The 12,516-nt window shown below is 38.3% G+C and overlaps 1 protein-coding gene across 3 annotated transcripts in view; it reads left to right on the top strand.

Moving 5' to 3' along the window:
- SPIDR (scaffold protein involved in DNA repair) overlaps nt 1–12,516 on the top strand; it is a 194,405-nt gene that overhangs the window by 59,841 nt on the left and 122,048 nt on the right. For all 3 annotated transcript variants that reach the window (XM_086888531.1, XM_086888544.1, XM_023921152.2), the window contains one exon: nt 1,741–1,841. In XM_086888531.1, coding sequence (XP_086744657.1) covers nt 1,741–1,841 — 101 coding nt within the window. The remainder of the gene's footprint in view (nt 1–1,740; nt 1,842–12,516) is intronic.

Genomic DNA, 12,516 nt, shown 5'->3' with positions numbered 1-12,516 from the left:
GCTTCAGTGCTCAAGTATGGGGGGAAAATGTGGACGAGCACAGTGTTATCAGCAGAATAGGTTATCCTGTATGAAGTTTTGTGCTTGATTGTGCTGCTCTTGGAACCAAAGCTTCCAGTGCATTTCTGTATTAGTTGTCTCTCTGTCTTAAAGTCCTCGTGGAAACCAGGATTAAACAAGGTTGTTAAGCTTGCCTGGAACTTCACTGGATCCCAATGTTTTCTAAACATTTTTGTTTGTTTTCCTTCTTAATATAGCAGGGTTCATAGCTTGTTAATGTGGGTTCAGAGCTCGTTAAGTCTGGGTTCTTTTTTTCAAGGATTTGGGGATTTTCTTCTTCCTCTGAGTTTCTTTCCTCTTTGCCTGACACCAGCCATAGAGATGTATCAATGTAAACTGCAAAACTTCTACAGGTTATTTTGGCTAAAATGGGGCTTTTGTATTTTAGAGTTCATTCTGTGATTTGCTGCTTAGATGTTTAGCCATTGCATCTGATAATTCTTGTGATAATTATAATTTTGCAAAGGATATAGCTGTTCATTAAAAATTCAGCTGACACTGCTAACTACTTTTTATGGAATGTGTTGAATTGTCTGTAGATGAAATTGCTTGATAACTGGTAACTGAAGAGAGATTTTTTTTTTTTTTTTTTTTTACAACTCACCTGAAATCCTGCTTAGCCTTTTCAGCTCCTTCTTAGTTTCCACAGGTGTGTCTTCCCAATTTCACATTTACAATGTGAGCTTTACCAAGCTATTTGCCTTTTTTAACTAAGCCAAAAAATTTTCTTCATGTGCACAAATAGTCATAAGGTGGTTGTATGCTATCTCTGGTGATTCCCAAACCAGTTTAACTCAAGGACACATTTCACCTTAGTAGAAATCTTCATTAATATATTTGATAGTACCTGTGGAGAAACTTAACACTGCAACAAAGGAATGAAGTAGGTCTTTATGCAAATAACTTCTTTGAAGCCAAAGAAAAATCCTCAAACACTCCCACAGTAGCCCAAAGCTTTTTGTAATAGCCAAAAAAACAGCTTCCAACACATACATTGTCTTGTTCTTAAAAGTGAGAAATTATGTCTTCTGGCTTTGAATCCAAGGGTAGGAATTGCTTTAGTGTTACCTTAAGTGTATTTGTGCTAGATGCCACTCCTCTGCTCCTCACCTTGGGAATGCTAAATTAATTTCATCTTGGAGAGTGTTCAGACCACTGAAACTGCACACTTGACCCAGCTTGTGAAATGAATCATAGGGTCAAGTATGGGTAAAAGAATATTTTTGTGATCACTCTTTGCCAACAGACAAACAAATCTGTGAGGGAAAAGAAAACCCAACCTGTTATAACTAGTGGTTACACTGGTTTGTTTTGAATTTGCAATTGTCTCTGGTGTCTAATAGGATCTGTCCATAAGAGCAAGGGAAAGTTAGGAACCTTTTTTTACACTCCTCTTACTGGAGACAGGACTGAAAATGTGAACATTTTGGACACCCAGATACCGAAAATATTTTGTTGTGTGTATTGGCCCTAGGTGTGTGTTTTGTTGGGAGTAACTCTGTTGGAAAACTCAAAATTAGAAGAGCTAATCTACAAAATATAAATTTACTGTATGATTCTGTCTCTAAGGGTGAAAGCATACATACATATATCTACATATACATCTGTCCTGTGGCTTGTCACTTGGCAAAACCAAACACTGATTCCTGGCAAAACTGAGCATTCCTTTATTCTCTGCAGGGGCGGGCTAGCTGAGAGGTTATGTCGGCTCCAGAACAGAGAAAGATCTGCCATTAGCTTTTGGAGGCATCAGTGTATTTCAGATAATAAAATCCCCTCAGGTAAGAAGCATTACACAATACCACTGTGAAAATATTATACCTACATGTATATCCATGTCATATATATATATATATATCATTATACATCCATGGCCTATGTAGAGGTACAAGTGAAGTTTATATTATTAGCTGGTCTTTCCTGACTTGGGTTTCATGTTATTGTGATTGTCTTCTGAATTAATAATTGCATTTCTGGTAAATATGAAGGTTTCTAACAACTCAGTCATCATTTGAATGTATAAGGTAAAGGATATATTTTAAGTAGCCTCCATCTAAGTTCTTCACAGCTCCTTGATTTCCAGCATCACATGGAAAAATGGTGTCAGCAGGTTGTAGGACAATTCAAGTTTTAATTTATAGGTGTTCAGATTTTTTTGGTGCGGGTTTTTTTTCTTTCTTTCTTTATAATCAACCTTTCCTCTTGTTCTTTTTGCTTTGTGATCACTTCTTGCTAACAAACAAACATGGACAAAAATTCATACATAAGTGCTGAAATTGTGAATGGCACCATGTGTGAACCAATAGAGCACAGCTATGAAATGAGTGTAAAGCATAACTACAGTGTGTACATCACTTAAAAAGAAAAGTGGGAGTCATACAAATTGGTTACTGGTGACTGATAGCACCACCTTTCAGTAGTCTTTCCTGAGAGGTAATGGATTCATAGAGATTAAGTATAAAGAATTAACTTTTTAAATCAGCTTCTGTGTGTGTGACTATAGTCTACAAAATGACAAGCATTTATTTTGTATTAAGCCAACTGCTTGTTTTTGAGCATATATTAACTTGCATTTATTTTTCAGAAAGACCTCTGATCTTAATTTGAAAACACGCAGATAAGTGAAACTATCATTTGCCTTGAGAGTTTGTCCCCAGTTCTACTCCCAAATTCTTAAAGATGGTTTTTCTTCCAAATCTGAATTTGTCTGGCTTCAGTTCCCCTCTTTTGTTTCTTGCTTCTCCCTCAAAGAGGTCTTTAGTATGTGACATTTTCCCTTTCTGGCACTTGCATAGCAAAACCTCTGCTGCCTCACAGTTTTCATAAACTAAACAGACTGAGCCCTTTAAGGGTCTCTAAAGCATTTTCATCCATGTTCAAGTGACTTTCATGGCTTTTTACTGTACAGTCTCAAACTTTTCAGAAGGGTCTTAAGAACAAGCATAGCAATTCTATGTGCTCTTCCAGTTTTAGTCTTATTGAAATCATTGGCCAGGTCCAGTTCACTTCTCAGCCTCCTGGATATTCGAGGCCTGTGCTAAGTGTTTGAGTCTGGTTTGGCTTTGGTCACAGCACAGTGCAAGGACTTCACCTTGAACTGATTATCCAGTATGATTTTGTAACTTCTACAGGTATTTTTTTCTGAGATGCTGTTTCCCACTCTCCAGCTACTCTTCCTGTTTCTTTTGCCTATACACAAATACTGGGAAGTATTTGTGCTGTGTCCTGGCTGATTTTACTTAAGTAGTCCAGCTAACCATGCAGTTCAGATCACCGTGTAGCTCAAGCCTGTCCTCTTTTAGTCACAGATTTGCTTGAGTTTGTGGTATTCACAGAGTTTCCTTATGTCATTGATGAAACCATTTAATAACATGAGTGTTTACTTGCAAGTCCTGCTGGAACTGTTGTTACTCAGTTATAATTCTCCACTGGTAAAAAGCTCTAACTACAATTCACCAAGTTAGCTGTCAGAATTTTAATTTTTTTTTTTTTTTTCATTCTGCTCAAAGTCTGCAGTACTCATAGTGAGAATGGTTGATTTTTCCTAAGGAGGTTGTATGATTTAAAGTTACACCCAAACCGTTGGCTAAAGCTTGGTCTCAGTTTCTCACTGGATCTTTAGAGGGCTTTACATCCTTTGGCTATTTGCATGTTGTGTTCTCAAAATGCCACCCATGCAGAATAGCACATTGTATTTCTGACCTTAATTTCTTACTTATTTTTTTCTAGGCTACTTTGCCTAGATCTGATGTCAGGCTAGTTGGTCTCCAGTTATTGTAAGCCACTTGGTTTGCCCTTCCTGAATAGTAGCACAATATCCTCATCCTTTCAGTCTTCTGGAATTTCACCAGTATCTGAATACACTCTAGAAAGTGACATCAGGGAACCAGATATGTCTTTAGCCAGCTCTTTTCAGAAGTGCTATGTTGAAAATTGTACAGGCATGCTTACTTAAAACCATGGGAGGTTACTTCATCATTCTTATGTGGTGCGAGGATATCCTCTTGCTGTTTCTCAAATATGGAACAAAAATAGATATTGAATAGGCTTGCCTTTTAAATAAAAGGAAAATTTTTAATGCACTCTGTAGTAACAGACCTGCAACATTGCTAATATGCTAATATTCTTTTTGTCTTAGTTTCACATGTGTCATTACAAAACTTTGTGTTTGGCTGTTCACCATTTTGTTAGACCAACATCTAGGCTGAAATATTCCATGCTAAACATCTGCCCCTGGCTGAATTCCTTTCTTTGATTCTTCTTTCTTTCAGAAAATGAGTCAGAATTGGTTAGCATTTTATGAGAAAAAGGCTATGGGAAAATACCTTGCTCTATTCTTAAGTACATTTAAAACATTCTGGTGAGTGTCTTTAAAATTATTTAGTTTTGGCAGAAGATGAACTATTTCTGGGATATGCCTTTTCCATCATAACAAAAAATGTACAAGAAGTCTTTAGGACAAGCTACTGTTTCATTTACCCTGCAAGCATTTGCTGCAATTTCTGAAAAATGCTGAACATGCCATAAGTTTAGGAATATACTTCAACTTCACAGCTTGAGTTTCACTTCCAATTCTCAATCCTTATTCCAAAGTATAACAATTATAAAATAATCATTAAAATAGCTGTGACAATATTTTGGGGATACTTTTACCATCTAGAGCAAAATTTATTTTTGATAATTATATTTTTAGAACAGCCATAATGTTTTGTGTCACCAAAATGAAATTGGTGTTTGGTTTGGAGCACATCGGTTGGAACAGTTGAAATTTTAGTAATGTAACTAGATAACCTTCTCTTTGCTTCTAGTCAGGAATGTGAAGTGTCAGCATAGCAAATGCATGCCACTTTCAGCTTTCATCTATTTAGGTTAAAGTTAAGGTGATCTTACTAATCTAAGAATATTCTTGAATTTTGTTTCTCCTGTTTTGCTCAGTAATATTTCTAAGCCACACCATTTCTCAGACTGTTTCTGACTTCGGCACGGAATTAGAGGAAAGAACTTTTCAAATAACAAACTCATTTTAGTCACTGAAGAATCCTGAAGATTAATGTGGAGGATTGAAGTAAGTTAGCTGCCGGGAGAGCTGTCACGTCATTTTGGATATCCCATAGACATGCAGACCAGAAGTTCATTGCTAAAGCAGCGGGAAGCAATTTCAAATGAGATTGGTTTAAAGTCCTCCTTACATATGATATTTAAGGAAAAATGTTTCCAGAAGTTCCAGCTGTCACCCCATTAGGCATTTCATATTGAAGAATTTTATGCCTCTATTTTGCTGTTGCTTACTTTTTAGGTTGTACCCACGTCCATATTACTCAAAACACCCTAGTTTTCGGCTTTGTTTTTTAAAAGAATTCCTGTCTGTTACCTCCCTGACCCCATTCTGTAAGTAACCACTGTGGTTTGGCTGCCTCTTGGTCACTGGGATGAATCACTGCCCAGAAGAGAGCACCTCCTTTCAGCACGCACTTTCTGGTGTTTATGCAGCGCACAGGGTCTTGCTTCGGCTGACTCATTCTGCAGGGTAGAAAAAAACCTTTGTGCTTTCTCAGATTTTGACAAATTTGGGGCAGAGTCACAGTCTACTGCCAGTCCCTGTGTTGGGACAGGCACTCACTAAGGTTATGGGTTCCAGCAAGGTGAATCCCACTTCTGTAAATCAAGGTAACGATACCAGGCAGAGGCCTGAAGGGAGGGAATACACAGCATTGGTTGGATGCTTCCTGTGGTTCAGCTCTAACAGAGGCGAATGTCAGGCTCTGCCACAAATCCATAATTTTCTGTTCTTCACAAGATGTAAAAGGGGGGCTGAGGTGCAGGCCATGTAGCAGCAAGTCTCTGATCAGCCAAGCTGATGGTTTGAGGGTACTCTGTGCAAGGGCTTGTAGACCATTTGCAGGCTTTTTCCTGTATGCAGTGCTGCAACTTCCCCATGAAGTTTCCTGTTTGGGCAAAGAGGAGATCTGGACAGCTGAAAGAGAGAAAGAGAGAAAAAAAAAATAAAAACCAAACCCACAACAAAAACCCAAACCTTTTTCCTGTCAACATCTGCTGGAAGAAAAAATAGTGGTTTTCTGAGTTAGCATTCAGACAACCTTCCTGTCTATAGGAGGGGACATTAAAAATGTTTAAAGCAAACTCATGTGGATTCCTACTGTAACTATTGAAATTTTGCTTTCTATACATCCTGCCTTCTGTTGGTTTTGTTTGTCTTGCAGCTATCATCAAAACAGTTCTTTACCTTAAATGCAGAAACATTTTATTCTCTACCATTTGTAATCTGATGCAAGATTTGATCCATGTTGATCCAAGGTTAAGATTCATGATTGTGTTAAAACTGAATTTGAGTAGTGAATTGACAATAAAGCAAAACCATTGATCTTTCCTTCCAAACTGCTCCTTCCTCTCAGGGAAAAGTGACCTTCAAGGGGCAACATCTTCAGATTGCTGAGGCGAGTGGAACATACACTTGAGGGGAGGAGGGTGAAGCCCTGGAGGTGAGAACAGGGTTTCACATGTAACACGTTTGCAGGAAGGCTAAAAGGCTTACAGAAGAGAATAGATACAATCAATCACTCCCTCTCTTCCCATTTCAGTGACTAGTTAAAATGGTGGGAAGAAAGGATTTTAGGAGTTTGAATGCCATGAAACTTTTACGTGATAAAGAAAACATGGGTAGCCCTTAACAGGATTTCCCTTACTATGTAAAATTCTTCTAAAAAGACAGAAATCTGAGATTTGCTAGTTGTTGTTTATTTTCTTAGTTCTTGATAGTTTGTTTTATTGCTTAAGAGTTAGTACTATAAATCAGAGACATGACAGGTGGCCAATTTTTTTTCCTAGGCCACTGTCTGAACTTGTTACAGCATTGGAAAGGAAAAAATCAAATGTAAACTTTTCTTCTTCAAACAAGAATTCTTTGTATTGTTTTTGTTTTCCTATGAGAAACAATAATGACATTCATAGTCTCTTTTAGTAGCTTACATATGTTCTTATAAAGAATGTCCAGGGTTTAAAGCACAGCTAGATTCAGCAGAGTTTTGAAAATTCATATAAATGTGGCAAGAAGCCACTGTGCCTATAAGAGACTTGGTGTGTTTCTGAGAAAAATCTTCTTGAATAGCTTTAGAAATTACCAGTCCAGGAAGAATAACTGCATGTATAGATCAGAATGGTAACCAGATGGTTTTGTACAGGCAAACCTTGTAAAAACCTGTGAAAACCTTGTAATCCAGAGCTGATTTTCAGCATTGACTTTGGATTACAAGGGTCTGCTGGGTATCTATGTGCTTGCTGAGTTTGTTGCACCTGCATGTTATACATGAGGGAGGAGGAAGAACAATCATGGGTTGCCAAGAAAAATAATGTTTTTGTTTTTATTTATGCCTGTAATTTGACATTTTATACTTTTTACGCTTCAGAATGAAAGTAAAACTTAGTGGCTTGAACCAGAAAGTGGTTGGCTATTCTTCCACTGCAGATAGTATGTGATGTCCCAGGAGGGTGTCTGCTAACTGCAGTTTTGGAACCACATTTAACAATTACAAGTTAAATGATGTTGGGATGAAATAATGCCTTTGAAAAAAACAACTGAGTGGGACAAATTTGGAAGAGTGTTGCTAGAGTGCTTTATTAAACAAGGCATAAACTGGAATTTTCTTTGTTTCCTTTATAATTCCATAATGTGTATTTGACCTATTCAACTGAACCAAAGGCAGAAAGTGCCTTTCATTCTTTGTGCAGGGAATACTATTGCCAACCTTAATTGCCCACAATTCTTTGCACTTTCAGTGGGAAAGTTTATTTTATAAAAGCTTTTACCTAGGATTAATAGAAATTTGACTTGATTGTAACACCTGTGTTTTGCAAACTGCTTATTTCTAAAGAATTTCCCAGTTAAGAAAAAGTATAACTTAACTTCTCAATCATGTTTTTTAGAAACATCAACTAGATATGCCAGGTAGAGTAGAAATTTGCTTCTGAACTGTAGTTCATGTACACTATTTGTTTGATGGTTCTTTAAGCAAAAGTAATGGTAATTTTTCTTAAAAGTATCTGTCCTTTCCCCGTATCATTCGAATATCACTAAGATAAAGAATTGTGACTGTTCAGGTGGTAAGAACAAGTTGTCCTCTATATTTTTGCACAAAGCATGTATTTGTTAGCAGCTTTTCAAATATTAATGTGACTCCAAGCAAGCTCGTCTTCCTCCCCTGTGTCTTCTTATGAGTTTGTCATGGCTTTATTCAGAAAGCTCTACTTGCATAAGGGTAATTTTTAAATTGATTTAAAAGGAAGGTGGTGAAATAGTCTTCCTTTTGCATCTTGTCATGCTTGCTTGGTCTTTTTTATCCATCTGATTTGTGAGGTAAGTCTTGTGGCTGAGCTGAGGAGTTTTATTTTGTCAGTCTTGCTTTTCATGGTAGTTCACATGTGTACTTGTAGGTATGTGTATGGTCCTAATTATATAGACTTTTCATTATCACAATAGTAATAATTTCCACTTTATTCTCCTTCACGCTTGGATATGAGTTGGGTTTTTTCCTGGAATGCTCAGTGAAGCAGAGCCATTCACTGCTTGGCATTTTCCTCAGCTCCAGTTTTCTTCTGTGTTTCTGAGATGTGGTCTGTGTTGTTGTAGTTCACTGTTTTCTGCATTGGTACTGTGGCCTTTATGAACTTATTTCTGCCTTGTGTCATGTGACTGTTACATTCAGATATATTCAGATGAACACATCACATCCTTCAGCCCTGTGGGGGGGATGCATTCCTGCAACGTCGCAAGATTTCTAAATTTTCAGTGAGAATGGAAAATTGAAAAATTCAGGAGTACCTGCTGTCATAGGCTGAACTTGGCTGTGTTTTCCTCTTGTTAATGTGGTGCTGTTACTGTTACTTCTGCTGGTCTGGTCTGCATGGAGGTGGACTGGCTATCCCAGCTGCCACGTTCAAACCATGCAGAATTCAGTTTGCCATCCTGAAATGCTTTGTCTCACTCTATAGGTCTTGTAGAGAATGCTCTGCTGCTGGAGCTCTATTGACTGGCTCTAAAGAGAGTTTGTTCCCTTTGAGAACTTTCCATTTAAGGCTACAGGTGCTCTTTTGGAACACTTCAACAGTAGCATTTTAGCAAAATTTTTGCAAAAATGGAGTGAGGTGAAGCTGCATGTGGTCTTACTGATACATTTGATGAATTTCCATACAGCAAGTACCAATGATCCTCTCCTTGTATTGTGTTCAGCTTCCTGTCACTGTCACTAGAGAAACATAAAATATGTGGCTCCCAAGAGATCATCATTTCTATATTTTCCTCCTCATTTGTCTTCCTTATTGGTAGTTACAGAGTTATTAAAACAAACTTTAGAGTTGTATTTCGGGCACTGAAGCCAGAATGTCTGAACATTTGTTTTTTTAAATTGTGCTCCTCAATGTTTTTTTCCTTCTCTTGTCTCCAAACTGCTTTTTGGTTGTTGAGAGTCAGAGCAGGCTGACTTTCTTCTTAGCCTCGGTCCTAAGCTGCCCTTGGCATGGCCAGTGCATCATCTGTGACCATGTACATTCAGTGCTGATGTGGCTTAAATATATGTGTCTGCTGTGAAGCCATTATGTTAGGTCTGAAGATTAAGGACATTCAGTCTGACAAAGACCGTAGAGTCATCTAAAGTCTTCAAAGGGCTCAAGACCTCAGAGTCTGTGAGCTCCAAAGGAATGGGGAGCTTTTTTTTCCCCCTTTTTTATATTTTCCCTGCTTTTTTTTTTTTTTCTTGTTTCTTTTTAACCCTCCTGGAATTCAGAGTAAATTCAGAACATCTGCAAAGTACTGCGTCAAAATATATTTTGATGTCATGGTGTATGACTGAAGGGCAGCATCACCCTGTGTACTAAAGTAATAAACAAAAATGAAAATAAGTACCCAAGGAAACTGATGCATTCAGTGTGAAATTTGTTTGTTCATCTCCCAGGCACTGGAATTATTTTTGTTTGAACTGCTTCATGTCTGGGTTGCAAATGGGAGTGAGAAAACCAACTCCCAGAGGACACCTGGAATTAAATAATTAACTATGTATGTCAGAGCAGATCTGTTAGATGATTAAACCAAAGTGCCTCTAGCTTAGGATCCTGTTTCTGGCAGTGACAAGAGCTACCAAAATGCCTAGAAAAATTGATAATAGGGCTAACACTTGATGATATTTTCCCAAAGTATTCTCGCAAATGCCTCCTACAGATCTCTGACTTGGGGACTTTCTAAACTGGAATTACTGTCTGTGTTCTTAGTAGTTCGAAATAAGTTTTTCTCCTACCAAAAAGTTACTGGTTGTTTTTCTGAACCCATGCATGCAATATAGGCCTGTTTTGATCACACAGTTATGTATCAGCAGGGTTGTTTTTTTTTAAATTATACCCGAAATCATTGCCAGATTTATTCCATTATTACTGTTGCTAAAAAGACCTTTCCCTGTGATTTCAAAGGTTCTGCTAACAGTAGCAGTGAGAGGTTGATGTTCCATTTGCCTGGGTTTGGATCAGGATTTCTTCATCTTTGTCAGAGCTTCTTGTTTCTTGTCTGGGAATGAGGGAGGAGGATCTGGACAATCACAGCAAGGCTTCCCTGCTTAAATGGCTTGTTCTTCCCACCAGTCAGTCTCTCATGGATTTCACTCCTTTGGGATCACTTGCAAAGTGTGGAGGAACTGATTTGTTTGATCATGGTCCACTAGCGATGATTTCTGTCTGTTGCTTTTCAGAGAGCAGCATTGATCACAGTGGTGTTCTGCAAAGGGTGATGTAACTAATCTAGGCCCTAACTGGTACATGATTTTTCTTGTCCATTGTCCTTTCTGTGACCAGTATGTTGATTCAGTAGTAGCCAGCATGTTACTGCATGTCTTTGTGAAGATTTCTCTTATGGAAAATTCTATGAGAAGTGAGGGAGCATTATAGGCCTTGTCCCCTCCTTTCAGATGGTGTTCTTTAGAGGGCACATGTTGTACATCTCAAATGCCTCTGCAAAATTCATACTCAGCCAGATTTATCAGTGCCTTTCTGGCTTTCTTTGTAGCACCTTAACCCTTGTGTATCGGTGGTTGAATTACACTTCATGCCCCTGGGATGAATGAACCTTCTGTTTATACTCATGGGGCCAGATATTTCCAATGATCCTTGATCCTGTCAGTGGCTTTTTCCTCTGACTTTCCAGCTGGCTCTGTGAAGGCTATGGAGAGATGCTGGAAGCGGCAGCTGTCCATGTTAGGCTGTGTTCCAGGACCAGTGAGCTGCAGCAGTCCTCTGTCACCTGAGCTCAGAGCACCCAGGGCTTTGCTGAGAAATGAACCTGTGTCTCATACTGATGAGGCTGATCTGGGTTTACATCTTTATCTCCCTCAAGTATTTCACTTCACAGAGGCATCTGGAACCAGATTGAGTATTTGGAGAAGGTCCTTCACTGAAAGCATGGTCAACCACTAGAACAGGCTCCCCACAGCACCGAGCCTGTCATTTCAAGGAATGTTTGTTGTATGATTTAGTGTTAGGTGATCCTGTGAGGAGCAGGGAGTGGGACTTGAGGATCCTTATGGGTCCCTTCCAACTCAAGATCTTCAATGATTCTATAAATGCTTTGCTAAGCAGTCCTCAAATTGCTGATTGCTCCTTCATGGAAGATTTCTAAATGCATCCAGGCAGCTGTATGCTCACTCTCAGCAAATGTGCATGTGTACTTGTCTTTCAGTGGGAGAGTAAAGTTTACCTTGAACTAAGTAAACTGAAGTGGCTTTGCAGTTAGCTGAATTAGCTGATTAATTTTCCTAGAAACTAACCCTGAAGAAATTCATGAGTATTCTGGGCGACAGAATGGGAAATGAAGAAATTTGCAGTTTAGGAATGGGCACAACTACAGCATAGTTACTGATTGCACCTTTAAAAAAGCATACAATTTTAAGGTATTCTTTCTTATTTAAGATGACTGGATATTGCCATGAAACAGGCACATCTCTGTTTTTAAATTTCTTGGGCTGTAATTGTGTTTTACAAATGAAAGTAAGTGAATGATAACTTAAGCAAGCAAATGGGAATTTATGTAAGTTATCCGACAGTGAAGGAGAACACTGCAAAACCCTAAAGTGAGCTTTCCACATGGATGAACAAACAAGTAAACTCTGGAAACTGTAGAATGTGCAGTGATCCTGCCTGTCTCCTCACCCACAAATTTGCCCTTCAGTATGAAGCCACATATGTTTGATTTATTTTTGATTGACATAACAATACAAGAGCCAAATGTATTAAAACCGAAGCTACATTCTGAACTTTGGTGTTTCATCATGTGCCAGCAATCCAAAGTGCTTTTCCATGTTGTTCAAGAGAACACTATCATCAGCAGTAATAATAATTTCAGAGTAATTAAACTAAACTATCTCTGTGTATCTAAATAAACAAATAGATTGTGGTTCTGTAGAA

Source organism: Cyanistes caeruleus, chromosome 1 (genome assembly GCF_971803275.1).
Source record: "Cyanistes caeruleus chromosome 1, bCyaCae1.hap1.1, whole genome shotgun sequence".
NCBI lineage: Eukaryota > Metazoa > Chordata > Aves > Passeriformes > Paridae > Cyanistes > Cyanistes caeruleus.
The sequence above is the reverse complement of the archived record's forward strand: the minus strand, read 5'-3'. Positions and strand labels throughout refer to the sequence as shown.